The 20,825-nt window shown below is 35.9% G+C and overlaps 1 protein-coding gene across 7 annotated transcripts in view; it reads left to right on the plus strand.

The window, feature by feature from the left end:
- Nucleotides 1-20,825, plus strand: part of CPEB3 (cytoplasmic polyadenylation element binding protein 3) — an 89,028-nt gene that overhangs the window by 13,516 nt on the left and 54,687 nt on the right. For 5 of the 7 annotated variants that reach the window (XM_062000929.1, XM_062000931.1, XM_062000928.1 and 2 more), the window contains exon 3: nucleotides 17,981-18,140. In XM_062000929.1, coding sequence (XP_061856913.1) covers nucleotides 17,981-18,140 — 160 coding nt within the window. The remainder of the gene's footprint in view (nucleotides 1-17,980; nucleotides 18,141-20,825) is intronic. The other 2 variants (XM_062000932.1, XM_062000934.1) reach the window with 1 other exon arrangement.

Here is a 20,825-nt window from a genome sequence, read left to right on the forward strand (position 1 = left end):
AACATTTGAAATTCTTCAGGCCTGTGATATTAACTCATATTTAGCTTTGTCTATGCCAATACCAATTGATACTCATATTATGTGCATGTACACACATACTTATGCAGTAATGCAAAGACTATTTTTTGTCTTTCAAGTTCTAGGAATATGAACTTCAGTTTTATAATGTTTGTACTAACTTCTTCCCAGGCGATGAATTGATTGTAGCTTATTTGTCATAGTTCTGTTTATCGACAGTACAGTAGCCTGTAATGCATATTAGGTTATCTCATATATATGTGTGTGTGTCAGTGTGTTAACAGTTATGATCAAGTTAGAATGAGTTCAAGGATTGGAATGTTCATAAGTGTAACAAATAGAGTTTTATATTTATGAGTAAAGGAGTTTTACTGGCGTATAAACTCTAGTAACTGTCTTTTTAAAGCTTTTGTTTAAGTCTAAATTATTTTTTTAAACCCAGAAGTAATTGTATCTAATAAATCTATTTAAAAATTAATTTTTAAACCACTCTATTTATTTAGTATATATTTGACATTTGGGCTCTGGCTTCTAGACAGTTTAGTAGGTAACCATAATTAGTAGCCCTACTGGTATCTTGAGAACTATTTCTTAATGTATAATCTAATCTTATTTTTTTTCACATGATGACACAGAAGTACTGGCCACCTGCAACTTTATGAACACCAAAAAAAGCAAACCCAAAAACCAAACCTAGTTGTTGTGGAAGTAACTTAGTCCACTTTTCTTCTTTCTGTTTTTGTCCTCCTTTGTTACATGCTTCTGTCGTTACTATTAGCTAGCACAGTAAGTAGCCAGATTCTGAATATTAGCGTGTAAGAATGCATGTCACAGTATCTTAGTAGACTTACAGTGTAACAGATACAAGAAATACATGGCATTCTACCCTTAGTAGTTGTGAAGTGTTTGAGAATTTTTGTTAGTTTATACATTTTATTAAGTCCAAAATGTCTGTGTTTTCAAATTAATTAAAAGACAGTAACTATACTGAAGACAAAACACATGAATATTTTGTATTTAAAGTATTATGATTTAAGCACTAATTCCTTATTGACTATTGTCCTGATTTTAAGTAACCAATTGAATCATAGATAATTTCTCAAAGTTGGTGAAGGTAAAACAAAAGTTAGGTTCAGTGTGCAGCTGATATTCAGAGCAACTCCATATATAGTTGGGACTCCCTTAAAACAGTAAAGGTATCAATATAGAACAATGAATCAATACTTTTGTATTAAAGATTTGATAAAGGCATTTATCTGTCTTTCTTTTGGGAGGTAAGGTAGAAGAGAAGGTGAAGGGGATGGCAGTTTATTTTACTTTTTCTTGGATCATTTTCCCCAGTTTTCTTTCTTTTTTTGCCTAGAGGCTACTCTTGCAAATTGAGTGTAAGAGGAAGAGAAATCTGGAGAAGTAATGTTTTCCCACTACAGACGATTTTTAAGAAGATGAGTTTGCTGAGCGGATGATGAACATTTCTGTTTCTTAGCAGTTGGTTAAATCACTTTGCTTTCATTAAGGTCACTCCTGAGCGATTTTGGGCTGAAGCATACCAAAGTTACAAGATAGCACTGCTTGAAGTTGTATAGTGAATTTAAACTGGTTACATCTGCGTTTTGCTTGGACTGGGTAGAGTACTGTGCTTTTAAAAGCTTTTGAATTAGGCTGAATAGAGAAACACCATACTAAGACTATCCAGTCATGACCTTTGAGAGACGCTCTAAGGCATTCTGGCCTTTATTTATTTTTTGTTTTCCTACTGATCATTTGAGGTAGTGTTACAAATTTGAAAATACTACTCAGAAATAAAATATACTTGTCCTAGAAATATTATTAAAAAAATATTCCAAATTGTGGTATAAACTCACACAGGAAATAAAAGCCTTTACGAACTGCACTGGTTTTCCCAAAATAAGCATGCTGCTTTGATTCTGCTTTTGCATTTTTCATACTAACATGTAGTATGTTACTTAAGTAAAAATATCTGTTCAAAACCTTTAGCTTAATGGCAGTTTGCAGGTGTTTGCTAGAAAAAGTTTATCTTTCCTCTTTCTTTTCTCTGACTCTCTTTTCCCCTAATCTCTTCTCAACTCTTAGAAATAAATATGAACAGACTTTTATGTATAATTGTTGGTTGCAATTAACTGCTGAAAGTGGAGCACTTTATTCTTTAGACATGAAAAAAAGATTGTTTATTCATTTTTCATGTCTTTTGAAAAATAATTTTATTGTCAGAAGATATCAAAAGCTAGAAAAATAAATTTTGCATGGTCTTCAAAAGGGAGGAATAATAGAAGTAGGTGGAAGTTGCTATGGTCTCTCAGGGGTTATGAGACAACTGTGCCCCTTTAGCCTACTGCAAAGCTAGTTAAGTGCCCACTTTTGCAAGGTGCTGCTTGGGGTACTTGTTACCATTTTTCATTTCAATCTACTTATTCAGTTTGGTGGGGTGAACATAAAATTTCAGGAAGAACTGGAGTCAGGGTTTTCTAATTCTTGTTTACTCAGCATAAGGTCAGTCTATGAGTTCAAATTTCTCTTTGAACTCTTTTGGATACTATGTGTGCTAGTAACTTCCCTTCTATAGGGAAACTTTCTAAATGTCCACATTGTATTTTTCAGACATTGTATTTTTTTCCTCTAGCCAGCCACTAGAGTATGTAGATCATGTAGTATGAGATAAATGAACTATGCATCTTTGAAAGCTTGAGGTAAATTTTCCATTCCTAGTAAAATTAGCAGTTTATGTATAAATATACGCTATATATTTGTATGTACATCTATAATCTATATCTGTGTATGTACAAGCAGTTCATTTTCTCCCAAAACCCATTGTAATGAATTTTCAGTAACATCTACTTTAAAACTACATTGACAAAGTAGGTTTTGCTGTTATTGAGATACTTTACCTCTTTTTCATACTTAAGCTAAACCTATTTTTTTATTGATAATGAGAGTTGAGAAGCAGTAGTTTACTATTCCCTTTTTCTAACAAGTATGTCAAAGCATATTTAGACTTCTCAGTGTTTAGGCTGTTGTGACATTTTATATATTTTATAACTAAATTTAGGTTAACATTACCAGTTTTTGTTTCATTATTTCTTCATTTAACTTTGCCATGTTTCATTTAGCAGAAATTTGAGAAACACTGCAGTGCAGAAACACTGGTTTTAGGCAATTGTTAAAATATTGGTAATAAGCAGATGTCTCAGTAGTTCGGTGAGTGTACTCTTTTTGTGTATATAAATAGATCTTGTTTTGTGTAATCTTTTTATTATTACTTGTACAGTTTAGGATTTTAAGAATGCATGTTGTGAAATGTTGTAGAAACTTTGCTTGTGTATCTTTAGATTTGGTCAACATTTAGGTTTTCATAGTTTTCAATTTTCTATCTTTTCCTACAAGTTCCCATTAGGATTTGTAAAACACAGCTGATTGATATCTTCCTTTTCCTCATTGTTTGATGTGGGTTTGTCTCTTTATTGCACACTTTTCAAACTCATCTCAGAGAGAAAATTGTCAATTTTCCTAAGGTCTTATAAAAGCACTGTACTGATCAAGATAGATATTGACCTGCTTTGTCACAACAGTGTGAGAAGAGGTGGTGTGATCTCCGTTAGATACATAAATAAGAGTCACAGAGTTTAAGGAAATAATTTTCTTACTAGTGTTCGATCTGGGAAAATGAAAAAAGTTGGATTTTTGCCTGAAATATTTAGCATATATAGCTGTTTGAAAACAGAACATTAATTGACTGTCTCTAAGTTTGCTGTTTGGGTGAATCTCAATTGAGGCACCAAAAAGTAAATAAACCCAAATTGTCACTTGTGTAAATTTTTAGTTTACCTTGCATGCCAATTATTCAGGAATTAAGAGCTTTTCATCAGGGAAAAGATGCAAAATATTTCATTTTCTTAATTGAGACCCATTTTTCTCTTTCTTCAGCTGTCCGTATCAGTCTCTGTACATATTTCAAATCCTTTAAGAAACAACATAGAATTTCTATAAACAATCTCTTAATTATTTTAAAATATCACTGATGGGCATTGGATAAGATAGGGTTTTGTGAGAAAAATAGTTTTGAAACTTAGCTATAGTTTGCTCATGCAAATTGGTAGAATTTAAATTGCACAGCAGTCTTACTCCAGCATTTTCTGACTTTGTGTATATGGCTTTGCAAAACTTGCAAGAATTGCAGTTTTTCAAGTCCTTAGAGCTTAAGGAAAACACTTAAGCAAAACCACAGCTTCTGTTATGTGCTAGGATTATGACCTTCATGTGATTCATCAGCCAAATTAGAGTCTTTTGATCAACTTTTCAGATTGTTCTTAGCTTAACAACATTAATCGGAGTAATGTGTATGGGGTACATACTGTCAATGGATTTCAGTTTTGAGTGGAACATGATTTTTGTAGGCACATCCTCTGTGTTTTTTTTGTTTCATCCAGCCTTGAACAGTTCACTCCTTGCAAACTTCCTTTCTACTTCTTTCTGTTCCTGCTTTTTTGTCCCCTTTTTTCCTGAGGCTTCTCATTTGAGTCATCCCTCCCTATTCTGCTTTCTAAGTCAAAGCTTCAAGTTAAAGGGGAGGGCCCAGTAAACTGCTGTAGTCATGAGCTGAAAAATGTTCACTTGGTGGAAGTTATACCTGGGCAAACTTAACAGCATGAGGGGTTTTAAGTAGTTGTAAATAAACTGAAAGAGAATGGTGTTTTCAGAAATATTAGCTGGAAGTTCTAAATTTTAGAAACTTAGAAAATTTAACAAAGTGATAACATAGTCTGAACATGCTGAACTGATTTTCTTTTCCCATCTCCACACCCAGCTTCCAGAACGTGTGTTAGGATGGATTTTCCTGCAGATTGACAGAAAAACACTTCTGATGTAGAATCAGAAGATCAGTATCTGTTTAAAATGGACATTTTCATAGGTGTAATTTTCTTTTATGTCATAAACTTAAGTGGATGTTCCAGTGAAATCCATCTTTCCTTCACAGAGCCAAGGTGCTCATCTTAGAAAGATTCACCCTAAAAACTTATTTTTGGCAACATTGTAAGCAACTTAAAGGTGACCTTTTAATGAGAAATGTCAGGCAACTTTAGAAAGTCATGCTGTCTATAACATATTCTATTTCTCAATCTCTTCTATATATAAAAATGGCTATTCAAAAAAAGGAAAATCACTCACCAAAGCTTACTTGGTTGTTTTCAGAATAGTAAAGGCTTTTTTTGCAAGTGGGATTTGGATCCTAAAGGAAATCTTTTGAATTATGACAACTTAGGAAAGTTGCTAAAAATAAAACCTAACCATTTTATTTTAAAACATTCGAATAGTAGAATATTCTTTTGGATTAAATGAAAATTCTTAATTCCTCATTGGATGTTGCAGCTTCATTCTTCTTGAAGTGATGGAAATGCTTTAGGCTCTTACCTCCCTTGTTTAAACAAGAACACATGCTGACATGGCTTCACAAGGTAGAAATAGTAGCTTACTTGTAACATTTTATTCTTGTTAGACAAGGAAGAAATAACTGATGTTACTTGAAACTACTTGAAAATGAATTGTAGTAATTTCACAGTTTGTTTGGAAAGCTTGGGAAACTTCCAACGTTTCTGGAGAAACTGGAAAGTTTTCTTGCTATTTCACTTACATAGTAGCCTTGTAGCTGGGTGTTTAGAGGAAGAGGAATAATTTAAAAGAAAAAATACAACAAAAATAACTTTTTAAATTAAAATAGCTTTTTTTTTTTTTTTGCAAAAGATAGCCCTCCTAGAAGTATCGTTTTTTATAGAACCTGTAATTTTATTGATCTTTTCACACTTAACATTTATACTTGTGTTTTCTAATTGTCCAGAAATTAACAAACACACACCTATCTTTCTGCTTTCTGTATCCTTTCTGGTTGATGAAATCTCAGTTTGTAGTGAAAATTGAGTCCTTGAGGTCATGACTTTGTAGTTAGTGCTACTAAATATCATCATACTTTTATGCATTTCTTCAAATTGAATCAATTCCTTCTGTATGATGAGCTGATCTCCTCTGTATTGGTGATATCTTGTAAATATTGTTAGTGTGTTCCTACTTTAACAACCAACATTATTGATAAAAATAGCATTTAAGAAACCCCATTAGGAACTTCTCTTTAGCATATTTATGTTCAGCACTACCAGTTCTCCGCTTTTTGTCATTTTCTTCCATTACCTCAGTTGCACTCATTACTCATATTGCTTGCATATAATTGCTTTGAAGAAATTCTTCAAATTAAAATGGAATTTTGGGCTGGGATTTTTTTTTCCCCTTGTCTTCTTCCTTCTTCTAAGTGGAGTTTAATGCTATGAGTGTGCTTGATGCTGTTTAGAGGACAATGATGGTGAGGATAGTGCTGACTGTTTATGGGTAAGAATCAGGGGAAAGGGAGACATCATCTTAGGAGTCTGCTATAGACTGCCCAGCGAGGATGAGGAGATAGATGAGATGTTCTTTAGGCAGCTGGGAAAAGTCACGGGATCACTGGCCCTCCTTCTCATGGCAGACTTCAACTTACTAGATGTCTGCTCAGAATACAACACAGCAGAGAGGAGGCAGTCCAGGGGATTCCTGGAGTGTATGGAAGATAACTTCCTCACACAGCTGGGGAGAGTCAATGAGGGAAGGTGCCTTGCTCAAACTGGTGTTTGCGAACAAATAAGTTCTTGTGGGGTTGTGGTGTTTGGAGGCTAGCCAGGGCATAGTGATCATGAAATGATTAAGTTACCAATTTTCAGAGAAGCAAGGAGGGGGATCAGCAGAACTGCTGCCTTAGATTTCTGTAGGGCAGACTTTCACCTGTTTAGGAGGTTGGTTGCCAGTGTAACTTGGGAGGCAGCCCTGAAGGGCAAAGGAGTCCAGGAAGGCTGGGCTTTTTTCAAGAAGGAAATTTTAAAGGTGCAGGATCAAGCTGTCCTCATATGTAAGAAGATAAGCTGGCGGGGCAAAAGACAGTCTTGGCTGAACAGGGAGCTTCTGCTGGAGCTCAAGAGGAAAAAGAAAATTCATGATCTTTGGAAGAAAGGTCAGGCAGCTAAAGAGGACTGCAGGGATGTTATGAAGTCATATAGGGAGAAAATTAGAAGAGCCAAGGCAAAACTAGAACTTAAGCTGACCACTGCTGTAAAAGACAATAAGAAAGGTTTCTATAAATGTATCAACAACAAAATGAGGGCTAAAGAGAATCTTCATCCTTTAATGGATGCAGAGGGAAGCTTAGTGATCAAGGATGACAAAAAGGCTGAGGTACTTAATGCCTTCTTTGCCTCAGTCTTCAATAGTAAACCCAACTGTTCTCTGGGCATCCAGCCCCCTGAGCTGAAAAAGAGCAACAGGGGACAGAATGAAGTCCCCTTAATCCAAGGGAAAGTAGTATGTGATCTGTAGCTCCATCTTGATGTAGACAAGTCCATGAGGTCAGATAGAATCCACCCAGGGGTGCTGAGGGAGCTGGCCCAAGTGCTCGCCAAGCCTCTCTCCACTAGCAGTCCTGGCTCAGCGGGGAGGTCCCAGTGGACTCGAGGGTGGCAAATGTGACACCCATCTACAAGAAGTGCTGGAAGGAGGATCCTGGGAACTACAGGCCTGTCAGCCTGACCTTGATGCTGCAGAAGGTTCATCCTGAGTGCCACTGTGAGACTCATATAGGACAACCAAGGGTTCAGGCCCAGCCAACATGGCTTTATGAAGGGCAGGTTCTGCATGACTAACCTGGTATCCTTCTATGACAAGGTGACCTACTTAGTGGATGAGGGAAACTGTGGACGTGGTCTTCCTGGACTTTAGTAAGGCCTTCAACACAGTCTCTTACAGTATCCTTCTGGAGAAATTGGCTGCCCATGGCTTGGATGGACCTACTCTTCATTGGGAAGAAAACTGGCATGATGACCTGGCCCAGAGAGTGGTGGGAAGGGAGTTAAATCCAGTTTTCAGCAGTCACCAGCACTGTTCCCCAGGGCTCGGTATTGGGATCTCTTCTGTTTAACATCTTTATCGATGATCTGGATAAGGGGATCGAGTGCACCCTCAGTAAGTTTGTAGATGCCACCAAGCTGGGTAGGTATGTAGATCTGCTTGAGGGCAGGAACGCTCTTCAGAGGGACCTGGGCAGGCTGGAGCCATGGGCTGAGGCCAATCACATGAGGTTCAACAAGGCCAAGTGCCAGGTCCTACACTTGGGCCACAGCAACCCCAGGCAATGCTACAGGCTTGGGTCAGAGTGGCTGGAAGATTGTCCAGCAGAAAATGACCTACAGGTGTTAATTGACAGCTGGCTGAACATGAGCCAACAGTGTGCCCAGGTGGCCCAGAAGCCCAATGGCATCCTGGCTTATATCAGAAATAGTTCTGGCCAGCAGGACTAGGGAAGTCATTGTCCCCCTCTACTCAGCGCTGGGGAGGCTGCACTTTGAATGTTTTATTCAGTTTTGGTCTTGTCATTACAAGAAGGACATTGAGGTGCTGGAGCATGTCCAGAGATGGTCAACAGAGCTGGTGAAGGGTCTGGAGCTGAAGTTATTTAGCTTGGAGAAGAGGAGGCTGACAGGAGATATGGTTACACTCTGCTTCTCCTTGAAAGGGTGTTGTAGTGAGGTGGGGGAGTTCCAATAGTGAATAATAGGACAAGAGGTAATGGCCTCAAGTTGTGTCAGGGGAGGTTTATTATGGAAATTAGGAGGGATTTTTTCACTGAGAGGGTTATTAAGCATTGGAATGGGCTGCCCAGGGAGGTAATGGAGTCAGTCCCTGGAGATAATTCAAAAGGTACATAGATGATATGGTTTAGTTTAGTGATGGGCTTCTTAGTGTGAGGTTAGTGACTAGACCTGATGATCTTAAAGGTATTTGCCAACAGTAATGGTTCTATGAGTGCTCTTTGGATTGCTACTCCCTGCCATTTTCCACTTGTTTGGTTACATGTGTGCAGCCTTTGGTAAATTTGAAGCTGATTAAATAGTTAATGGCAAATATTCTTAAATTATTTACCATATAACATAATGACTCTTAAGGAAAATGATTGCCTCATATCCCACTGCCTATACAGGAGTCCTCAAGTCATGTTTAGAAGTCCTCCTTCCCATATGAGAAGATGGTTGTGACAGCTTGGGATTCTATGGTAATTTACGTCCCAGGATGGGGATCATTTGCTGTCTAACTGTTCTCAGTCCCCATTAGGAAGAAGGTGGCAGAGTAGATTTTTGTGTTTAACTCACTTTAAAGTAGGGTTTAAATTCTTGTGCCACAATTTGTCATGCAGATTAATCATGCTGTAATAATCTAAAGTTACTTACACAAAAGGACAACTTACACAAGTAAGTTCAGTAATAAAACATATGAGACATCTAATAGGTTAAATCTTTTCTTTCAATCCTGCTGGATGTCAAGTGACTTCACAATGAAAAGGTCAACTTGTCTCCTCTCAGAACTGTTTTTCACTGGGAGTGTGGCTTGGTTTGGACCTGTACAGAAATATTGGTAAATAACCTATATACCCCCATGCCCTCCTACTGAACAATTATTCCTGCTGTAGCTAACATTTTCTTTAGTTCCCTTTTAGAAGCAAGGGGCTATATTTGGCACTGAAATGGCAAAATTACTCTCCTCATTAAGGGTAGTTTTCCAAACCAGTAGGTGAAGATATCCTGTATGAGCAGATGAAATGTCTTACCCCTTTCTTCTTGAAATACGTACCTGGAGTTCTGACATCTACAAGTTGTCTGAGTAGAAGAGCAATGGAACAGAAGCCTGGCTTGAAATATGCCAGTTAGATACTATTTTAGTCACATTGTCCTTAAAAGCACAATGAATTTGGTTGAGATGATATTTTTTTTTGTCATAAGGCAAACAGTGATACTTTTTTTTAAACCTTATGATATATCCCATGTGACTGGTGATCAGTAACTCTACACAAAAGAGCTGATTCTGTTTCAGAGAAATCCTTGATATTCCTTTTCTGCAGTGGCTATAGTAAATGAAGCTACTGGGCAATGGTGCTCAGACATCTGTTTGACAGTTATTATTTGTATACTTTTCTATCTCCCATTTTGTGTCATTATCCTATAATATGAGACATATCGCTTCTATTCTAAATCTTTCTGAGACAATAGCTTCTTTATACAACATCTCTACTGTCTTTTACATTATGTCATGTGAAGCATTATCATTCATATCCTTTCATGCTGTAGCATCCCCAGTACTCCCTTCTCCTCTATTTTCAGTCTTTGCATCTTTTTGGTGCTTTCATCTTGTGATTTGAGGCTTGCACCTAAGTTGCACTGATAAAGCTGGCAAGATCTTCTTAGATCAATGTTAGTTTTTTCCCTTGTTATGGGAGACAGACATCATTCTACTGAACAGAGTGGTAGAAGCTCAAAGGTAACTTAGTGTTGAACTCTTGCACAGCAAACCAATGAACCAGTTAAATGATGTCATTTTAATAGCTCAAGGGTATAACGAATGGCCTTGTAAATCCTACTGCTGACCTTTTTTTTTCCCCACTTGCTTGTTTTTGTGAATTGATGATCATCTTGGGTGTAACTATTTTAATCCTATATTTTACAAGTGTTAGAACCATTTGTTATTGGAATCAGTAACTATAATAGAAAGTGAATACCTCAGCTTTTTGAGATGCATTCAGCAGCAGGACTGATGAGCAGATTTTTATCTAATGCATCACATTGAACAAAATATGACTAAACATAAATCCTGTCAGTGAGTGCTCAGTCAGTTGTAATGCTTGCAGATCATTCCCTACAGTAGTGTAATGGGTGTAAGAGTAATAGCTGTTTTGTTGTGGGTTTTTTTTGTTTGTTTAGTTTTTTTAAAAACATTGACTAATTATTTTCATTGCAAAAGGAAGATATTTGAAGTTCTAAGTGTATTACACTTCTGCTTGCTAGTAATAAACAGTGTTCCCTGTTGGTTGGGTGATTTAAGCATTAAGGTGACTCGGTGCTTTACTGTCTTGATTCAGAGGTGGTGAAATAATATTGGTGATCATGTTGTAGTAAACTTGGCATATTACAAAAGTCTGTCTTGGAAGAATAGGCAAGGGTGCTTCAAAGAACAAAATAAGTAGGCTGTTGCTTAGTAAGGCTCTGATGAAAGAAATTAATTTAATATATATATGTTGGTTTGCTCCCTGCAACTTCAAAACCCGAATTACTTAAACCAGGGAAACAGTCAATGTATTCCTCTCAGTCCACCCTGTAGCTACTACCTCTATTTAGGAAAAGGCAAGGTAGATTCTATTACTTTCTTCCCCCACAGTTTGTAATCAAGCATCAAACATTCAGTAATTTGCCAAGATATTTTCTTTAAGTGATTATGATACCAAGTCTTATGGGTAAAAAGCCTGGACATTGTAATATGTATTTTGAACATGTATTAAGTATGTACAAAAAGGGAATCTCGTCTTAAGTGTAGTGTAAAATGACCTCCAAACTGAATAATATAATTTCTATTAGGTTTTGTAATTTTATATAATGCCTATTGTATCTGTTCTGATTTCTGTATTTTTTAGTTCATTTGGAAAGAAAAATTGCAAACGTGTCACTGAAAGATTTTAGTTTTCTTGTAACATTTTAGAACTCAGAATTTATAAGGGGTTAAAAATTGAGTACAACCTTTACCTTTCTTTGTGGAGAAATTACTTGAATAGGTCAAGTTTCCAAGGCTTTTGGATTCAATTGAAGTTCTTGCATGTTAGTTATAAAAGTTTATTTAACACAGACAAGATGACTAATTATTATTAGATAGAGGTCTGAAATGTTATCTTTCAAATTATATGGAAATGTTTCCATAATCTATATACAATTAGGCATTGTTTTACATTTGTATTAAGCGGCCTTATTTTTCTTACAGGCTTTTTGAACAAGCTTAAATTCACCTTTTGCCCAGTGAACTTGTGAACACCTATGAAAGTAATATGAGCTACAGCTGGTAGTGAGAAAAGACAAATGTATGAAAAGTCAACGTGTTTCTCCTGTGGGCATTCCAAGAGCAATAATAACATAAGAAACATTCCCCTTCTTGTTCCAGTAAAGGAACATAATAAATCCATCTTAGTTTAATACTACCCAAAATTAACTGGAAAGATCAAAAAAGAAGGTGGAATTAAAATAAAATTCCATTAAGACTTAAGACTGGTAGCTCTACTGTAATGTTCTTTATTATGGACATAGCCAAAATTAAGCTGTTTTTCCCTCCTACCTACATTTGATGACTTCTTACTGGTTTTATTTTATATTTTTACGAAATCCAATATAAGGGAAAAATTACTGGTTGTTCTGCATGCATCAATGTTGTCAGTGGTGGTGATATTGGCAGCATTCCAGCACCAAGCTGCAAAGGAAGTAACACTTGTTATTTACAGTGTTTTGATTCTTTTGCAAAGTAATCATTTTTCTTTACCATGTGACCATATTCCTCAGATTTTCTGTATTTTGAAAGATTTAAAAACCACAACAAAACACTTTACTGAGAATGCAAGTGTGATTGCATCTGAAGCTGCTCGGAGCTAAAGACTGCTCATTAAGTGTTCACAGCTTGCTATATGGGATCATTCATGTGCACCATCATGGCAGACTGAGCGTGTCCCAAGCCAAACTTCTGTAATACTTTTTTTTGCAATTTCTGTTTTTGCTTTGGATTGGGATACTGGAGCAAGACAAATTTATTTTCCTTGTGTTCTTAGTAATAACTCCTGCTGCAAGTGCTAGAGCAGAGTAAGCAAGCCCAGTTAAAAACAGTTCTGGCATTTTACCTTTTATTTATTCAAAGTTGTGCTTCCATTGACTTTGGCTTTAACTGTCAGTGCTTAGCAGTCCTGTGCAGCCAAATCCAGGCTTATGTCAGACACAGAAGAATGAAATGCAGCAGTGACTACAGTGAAGAAGTTTGCATTGATAGGCAAGTCTAGTTTAAGCCATATGAATTTTTAGCTGTTCCCCAGGATCTCATCTCTTCCTTCTCATCAAAATACTACATATAGTGTCCAAGAATCTATCAAATAAAAAAGACTGAGACTTCTGTGATACTAACTGGAATTTTAATATTCTCCTGGAAACAGTTAATAGTTCAGTGAGTGGAGACCATCTTGTGTGGCACAGTTGGTCTGTGTTGTGCCACTTACTGGTGCAGGAAGCTTGAAAATCTAGGGCAGCATGAAACTGTTGAACACTGAAACTGAGATATTGTTCAGAATATAGGAAACTTGGAAGCTTAATGGGAAGTCATTTGGCAGATGGACTGAAATATATAAACCACTGAGAACCGTCTCTTTGGAAGAATACGTGAGATTTTGCTATGTGTATGCTAAAAAATAAGCAGATTAGGTGTATTGCTGTTTAATGTGTATTTTATGCTACAGATTCACGTGACCATGCCAGCAAAGATTCAGTACAGGCAGAAATACATGGTTAAGTATCTAGAGTATGGAAAATAGCTAGGCTTTGCTACTGTGTTAGATTCCTGACATGCCTTCTTAGGGTAAAGCTTTTCACTTTGTGACTGTAGTTTAATCAATTAATAAAGTGTCTCTGCTGCCATAATCCTCTGCAAAGACAGAAGAAAAAGATACAGCTTCAGTGTTTGAAGGAAGGTATGTGCTCTCCATGTTTCTGCCATGGGATATGTTCGTCATTTCCGTTTTTAAATTAATTAGTTCCAATTTGGTCTACTTCTTCAAGCTGAAAGAGGTAGAGAGGAAGCCAGACTGTATTAAGGTCCACTTAAAACCTATTATCCCCAACACATCTGGTGTTGTCTTTGTCATCCATAATGTAGTCATATATTTTTTTTCTCATTTTTTCTCTTTCCCTCTTACCAGTAAAGGTGTGTATCTATTGGGAGGCAACTGAAGTAGTACTAGGTATGCCTTGCCCTTACGTGCCCATGCACGGAGTCTGAAGGGAACAGGACAAAGGAGACCACATTACAGGGTATGACAAAGGGAAGAGTTTGATTTCAAATGATACCTGTACATGTCAATTACAAACTTCAGATACTGCTAAGTAATCTTTGTTTCATAATTAAGATTCCTTTAAGGATGTCTTTTTACCTCCTTGAATTTACTGACACACTTCAATCATCTCCTGGAATAAACGAAAACAAGTCCTAGAGATACATAGACTCCTTCAAAGCACTGTTTTGATTCATTATGTGTATTGAATGGAGACTGGAGACCTGTGAAAAATTATTATGATTATATAATTAAAGACTAGTATAACATAAATGCACAAAAGTGTAAAATGCAGAGAATATGCAAATTGTTACATTTCCTGATGTTCGTGTCTTGACTCTGCAGTTATATTTTGGCAAAGTTACTATTTGTTTGGATTTTTTTTTTTAATTGACAGGTTACAGACACTGTGTTTTGTGGCACTTTTAATCAACCTTACAAGTAAGATATTTAAAGTTCAAAAGTTGAGACACAACTTAACTGAAAGTCCATTTTACTTTGTGATCCTTCAAAAATCTGATCCTGCATGTGCATTTGTAATTCTTCACTGTGCTTAATACATACACATTGAGGTAGTCTCTGTCATAGATGAACATATAGATAACAGCCAAGGGCTGGAATTTAAAGTTCTGGGACACATATTTGAGAGTTATTACTAAGCTGTTATTCTTTGTTTCAAGACTGGAGTACTGTGAGAACTGAAATATGCTGCCACACGTACAAACAGCTAACAAGGGTGGAGTTACTGTCCATACACAGTGAAAGTGCAGGCCAGCATAACTGGATCTAATCTTTTGCTAACTTTGTGGTTGCTGCATACCAAAGGCAGTGCCTTGTAGCTGGAGATTTTTATCCATAATGTAGTTTTATCTAAGCAGGTCTAGGATCTTTGTCTTCTCTAGAAGATCTTAGCAGATTTCCGAAACTGGCTGGATTTTCAAACTTTCCCAAGTTTTTTTATTCCCACAGATTCCTTGTAAATTTCTTATGCCACTAAGGACCTCTTTGAATTGTTTCTGTTGTTGGAATTGTTTGGCAGTAGTTTGGTAGCCTGTGGAAACAATGGAAAAGGCATATCCGGGACAGGAAACAGTATCAGTTCACAAAAGTGGGAGACCTTGTTCATATTGAGAAATAAGGAAACATCATCAAAAGTGTGAGAACTTGTTCATATTGAGAAATAAGGAAACGTCATCCTGTGCATGTGTGTGCAGAAGCACCAGACTTCTTGGAAGAAATTGCTGAATTTAGGAAACAGTCTTCAAAGCTACAGAGTACAAATGAGTTACTACTGAAATGAAAGCTACTGAGAAAAATGGTAGCAGACCTTTTACTTAGGAGATAGAATGTTAGCCCTGACTTGTTCATTTTATCACCCACACTAAAAAAAAATCTGTGGTTAGCATGTGTTATACTTATGCACATGCTACAACATCCTCATAAAAATCTGTTGTGTCTAACTTTTAAAAATGTAATTTAGCTTGCTTGAGTACTATGATGGCAAGTGTTATAGTTACCTAGATAAAGGGTTTTGATGAAATTGATCTTCTGATGTCCAATGTAGGTCTAATTGCATCTTGAAACTATATTATAGGTTTGCCACTTAAAGAGTTAGAAAGATCTGGCATTCTAGCCTTGCATTCGATGCTGTATTTTTTTTTTCTTCCTTTTTTTCCCATGCATCCATGTGCACAGCTCCTTGGGAAGTTTTAGAACAAAGTCAGACTTCACAGTGATTTGCATACTTAAAATATAACATACATATGTTAATGAAGGACAATTAAATTAAATTTGTAGGCTGTATCCTCCTCTGAACTCGTTCTTTCCAACCTCAAAGACTGTAATTTCAGTAATGTTGAAAGCTGGAATAAACTATCATCGTGGCAAAAGGAGCAGTCCTGCCCTTTTGCTCTCCTGCCGATGTTGGTTTTGCCAGCTCAAGCTCTACCACAGCTGTATTTTACACCAGATCAGAGGACTGATCTCATTGAAAAATACTTTCCCAGCCTTATTTAGGATATAAACTGTATGTTTGCTTTCTTATTTTTCTCTTCAAAAAGATGTCATAGTTCAGTACTGCAACACCTGACTTCCTTACATGTTCAGGGTACAGGTATTTAAAAGCTTTTAAAAATAAATAAATAGAAAAAGAAAACGAAAATTCTTGCTTTGAGGGACTAATACAGATCCTATTTAATCAAGTTACTAATATACCATACTTTGTTTTCAGTCTAGCCTTGAATTTCTTTTAAGGAGACTAATATGAAATAAACCAAACTTCTTTCTTAGTGCATATTACCAAGCAATGGGTTCTTTTAACCAAAATAGAGGGGTTTTTTGTTAGGAAAAAAAATTACCTGAGGGTTTTGGTTTGTTTGTTTGTTGTTTCTCTGCCCTTCGGATTTCCTAGGCATAAATTTTATATTCCAAGTGTTCCTTTGACATTCTAAGCAGCTGTAGAAGACATAAAAATTATCAACAATTAAAACTGAAAATCAGTGAGCTCATTTGAAATTCAGTGCTTAGTATAGCTTCTAACAGAAATCAAGTTTTGTTCTTTAGGCATCATGTCGGACTGCCAGAAAATGCTCATTAGATAAAATAAATGCATGTAGAAAATAATGCTAGTCCACGTAGAGAAAATAAGTCAGCATGTTGGAGAAGGGAAGTTGGAACTTCAATTTAGAGTAGGCAGACTGTTACATGAGATTTTTGGCAGCAAGATCTGTATTTCAGAGCTTTCTGTAACAGCAGACTTTTAATAACATGTCTATTTATTTGAATTCCAGAAGAGGCATATTAAAAGAAAGCTTAATTACACCAGCGAACTCATTCTCTTCGTTTAGTTTTATTTAATGATAGCCTAAGAAAAAGAGGGTTTGAGAGAAGTAATACTCACAACTTTTTTGTGTTTTCTGTGAATACTGTTGCTTCTTGTCTGAGGAATTTAAATTTTATTCTTTCAAGCAAGATTATCTTGAAGTAACCAGCATATGGAAAACATTGTTGCAGGAATTTTGGGGACATATCACAATGAGGGTGTCAGTTTGCACAGTAGAACATTGTATTGTAGTTTGTAACATAATATAGTGTACAAAAAAAAGGTGTATCTTAGATACTTGTGGTTTTTTTTAAAATAGTAGTGATGAGAATAAGAAAATTCAGGTTTGTTTAGAAACTGAGTGACTACAATGGGCCATTCTGTCATGCTGTACATACTGTACTGCATACTGTACTCTAGATGGCATGGGTACATTTTTCCTGAACTTTGGAACTGGTTGTTTATGCCTTGGTTTGGCTTTTTTTTCTTGTTTGTTTTTCCTTTTACTTGAGAATCTGAATTACAGTGACTCAAAAAGAGAGATTCAAGCAAAACAAACCACCACTTGCTCAGGGTTTTATGTGCCCTGGTATGAAGGTGTTGCATAGCCTATCTTGCTTTTTGTCGTCTTGCATTTAATGTACTTCACTTAAACCTGTGAAGTTCACGTTAGATGTTTGAAGAATTACTTGGTACTTTCTGGAACAAATGTGACTACTGGCATCTTGCTTCTCTCTGATGATAAGATGACAGAAGGCAGATGATGAAAACTCTCTGAACTCTGAAACAATTTTACTTCAGTGTAAACATTCATATTGCTTGACTTCTAAGTTCTTATTTAAATTATAATGTTCAGTAATAACTATTGTTTCTACGTGTATATTCAGAAGTATTTAAAAGCTTCCTTGTGTAGCTGTCCTGGTGAAAGTAGCAGTTGCAAAATCAAGGTTAGCATTTTAACAACTGTAGGTTTATATTTATCATGTTTTAAAACAATAATATAAAAACTTCTATCAAAAACAAACATAGAATTGAATGCTGGAGGTTTATAAAATAAGAAATGATCCTATGTTAGAAAATGCTTTTTTTCTATAACAGTATTTATTTTCTCTCTTTTTTTTTTTTTTTGTTTTGTTTTGTTCCTTTTTCTCTTCTAGGACCGGAATAGGCCCTATGACACTTTTAACTTGCACTCTTTGGAAAATTCCTTAATGGATATGATAAGGACTGATCATGAGCCTCTGAAAGGTAAACACTACCCTCCCAGTGGCCCACCAATGAGTTTCGCTGATATAATGTGGAGGAATCATTTTACAGGTTAGGAATATTCATATGTCCATGCTTGCTTGGTGTTTAAACAAAAATCAGCTTTACAGTAATGCTATAAACTTTTTGCTAATGAATGAGTTATTAATTATGTAAAACTTCTGTTTTTCCATCTTAAGATAATCATCTCTCCTGTAGGAAGATAAGGTGAAATGTGTGCACATTTATTACAAGTGCATAACCATAATATCATCTAACTGGCATTTCCAAAACTTGGTTATGTGAATCAGCAAATGGTGCAGTTCAGTCTCCTGCTTCAGTCACTCAGTTCAAGAAATGTGTAGTGCAACTGGAGTCCAATTGTTATGTTCAACATTTTATTCAAAATTAATACTACTCTTATTTTTGGATCCGCAGGTAGTATACAGGGTTCTGAACCTTTCTTTCTTTCAGGCTTACTTTCTACTGTTGTTTCAGGTTTCTTTTAAAAATAATGTGTCTTAATTTGCATTTCAGATTGTTAGAAGGAGACAAAAGCTATTAAATTATGTTAAGTGTTGGCAAAGTTTTAATTATTTATGCTACAAAACTTTGTTTATTCTACTGAGTGTAGCATTGAAGATGAGACAATCTCTAATACTTAGCTGATACTGAATAGGGAAAGGTTGTGGCACCATGTCAATGAATTCTTGATCAACCTGCAGGCTCTTCTGTCTTAATCTTTCATTGGTTAAGTTTAAAAATAGGTACACATTCTTGCTCACATACCTTTTTACTGACTTTGAAGATTGAAGCTAGTAAGCCATATACAGGAAGTCTTGAAGTAAAAATGATTCCCTAGCTCGAAGAAGTCAGGACACAGGAACTAACAGAGAAGAAATTTAGTTATGTATGACACTTCCTAGGCTAATGCTTATGTACATACTTTTCTGATGTCACAATTGCCTTGTTTGCTCCCCTCCCCACTTATATATTACGTGTGAAAAAATATTTTTTCTTTGTCTGTTGTCTTATGCCTTTTTCACCATTTTCTAGGTATAGGGTTTTTTTTTAACAAGTGCACCAAACAGGTTTCTGTAATTCCAGCTCTTTTAACCCATGTTTTATGCTGATATCTTACAATGTGCTGTGCTATAGCCTTCACGTGTCTTTAACCTTTAACCTTTAACCTTCATCTGTCTAAAATGGGAAGAATACTGTCTCATATCTATTCCAATCATAGTCTTCCAAGATAGGTGTTAACCTGAAACTTATGAAAAACAAGTTTAACAACACTGAGATTTCTGCTGGATATAAATTTCATATGTCTGGTTTGTAAAAAAAAAAAAAAAAAAAAAAAAAGAAATCCAGTTTTCTTATAAGCAAATTTAAGAACTTATTGTGTCTTATTAAATATATTATAATCTGGCTAAAACTCCATGATTTTTAAGTCAGTATTTATTTAAATATACAATTCAAGACTAATTTTCTAAAGACTGGATTTCTATATGAACCTGAGCATGGAAAATTTGGAAAATATCGAATTTTGAATTGTATTACTCTAGAAAACTATTTGAACATCATATAAGTGTAGTATTACTTGTACTTTTATTATTACTCTTTCCTCTTTATAATAGTTTTAAAATGTTTTTTAAATTCCAATATTAGCACATAAAATAATAATGGGTGCAAATCTGTGATTTGTTTGTGTTGCTCAGTCATTCTGTCCAGAATAGTTTCCAATACTCAGTTAACTAATCTATGTAAGTGTTGCAAGTGGCATACTCCACAGCTGCACTTAAATATCATAATGCTATTTAATGTTGGTATTTTCCATGAGGTAAAAATGAAGTACTTGGTTTAATGAAGCATCTTCATGCTTTTCAAGAAAAGACTCCTTTCCAAAACAAACCTAGTATTTTTGCCTCTATCGGTAGGAAATTGACATTCGAAAGCAGTAGGAACTGTTTCCTTCTACTCAGAGTAAAAACAAAGAGCTGGATATTGTAAAGTTTGTGTTGATCTTTTCTATTTGCCAATGGGACTGTTAGCTTTACTTTTTCTTAACAAATATTTCTATCACTTACTAAATGTGCTCTTTTTAACTATCTAGTTTTCACAGTCAGCACTGCTCACCCTTTTTGGCCTTCCTGCCTCATTACTTCGCCCTCTTCCAGCTTCCAGCTTGGAGAAATCTTGTTTACAATTAGTTTTGTGTTTCTGTCTCTTCCCAGCTATTTTTTTGCCTGTTGATATAGTTAACTCCCTGTCCTGCTTTCTTTTCCTCTTCTCTCTAACTTTGGGGCTTATGTTGCTAACTTTGACCTAGCATTCACTTTCTTCCTGTTTTCACACTATGCAGCATGACAGGCAATATTTGTAGGAGTGGCTGTTTCAGGACATGTTCCTTCTTCCTTACAAGGAAGAAGTATTGTCTTCCTCTGTGTTAAGCAGTTCTATGTCACTATTCTAACTGAATCCTTTTCATAAAAACCTGTTTTTTCTGCAGACATTGATCCACTCTTCAAATCACTTTCCTGTTTTGCCTTTTCCTTAAAAATTGATCTTAACTCTTCCTTGCACCTCCAGCTTGTATCTTTTCTTCCACTAAAGATGCAGAAGGTTTTCAGCTGCTGTGCTCTGCACCTTGCTCAGGCTTCACTTAATCTAGTCTTACAAACTCCCTTGCTGTTTTCTTATTTATCCTACTCTCCTCCGGCTCAGCCCCTTAAAGTAGCAGCACAGTTTATTCTGTAT

This window comes from Colius striatus, chromosome 8 (assembly GCF_028858725.1).
Source record: "Colius striatus isolate bColStr4 chromosome 8, bColStr4.1.hap1, whole genome shotgun sequence".
Classification (NCBI taxonomy): domain Eukaryota; kingdom Metazoa; phylum Chordata; class Aves; order Coliiformes; family Coliidae; genus Colius; species Colius striatus.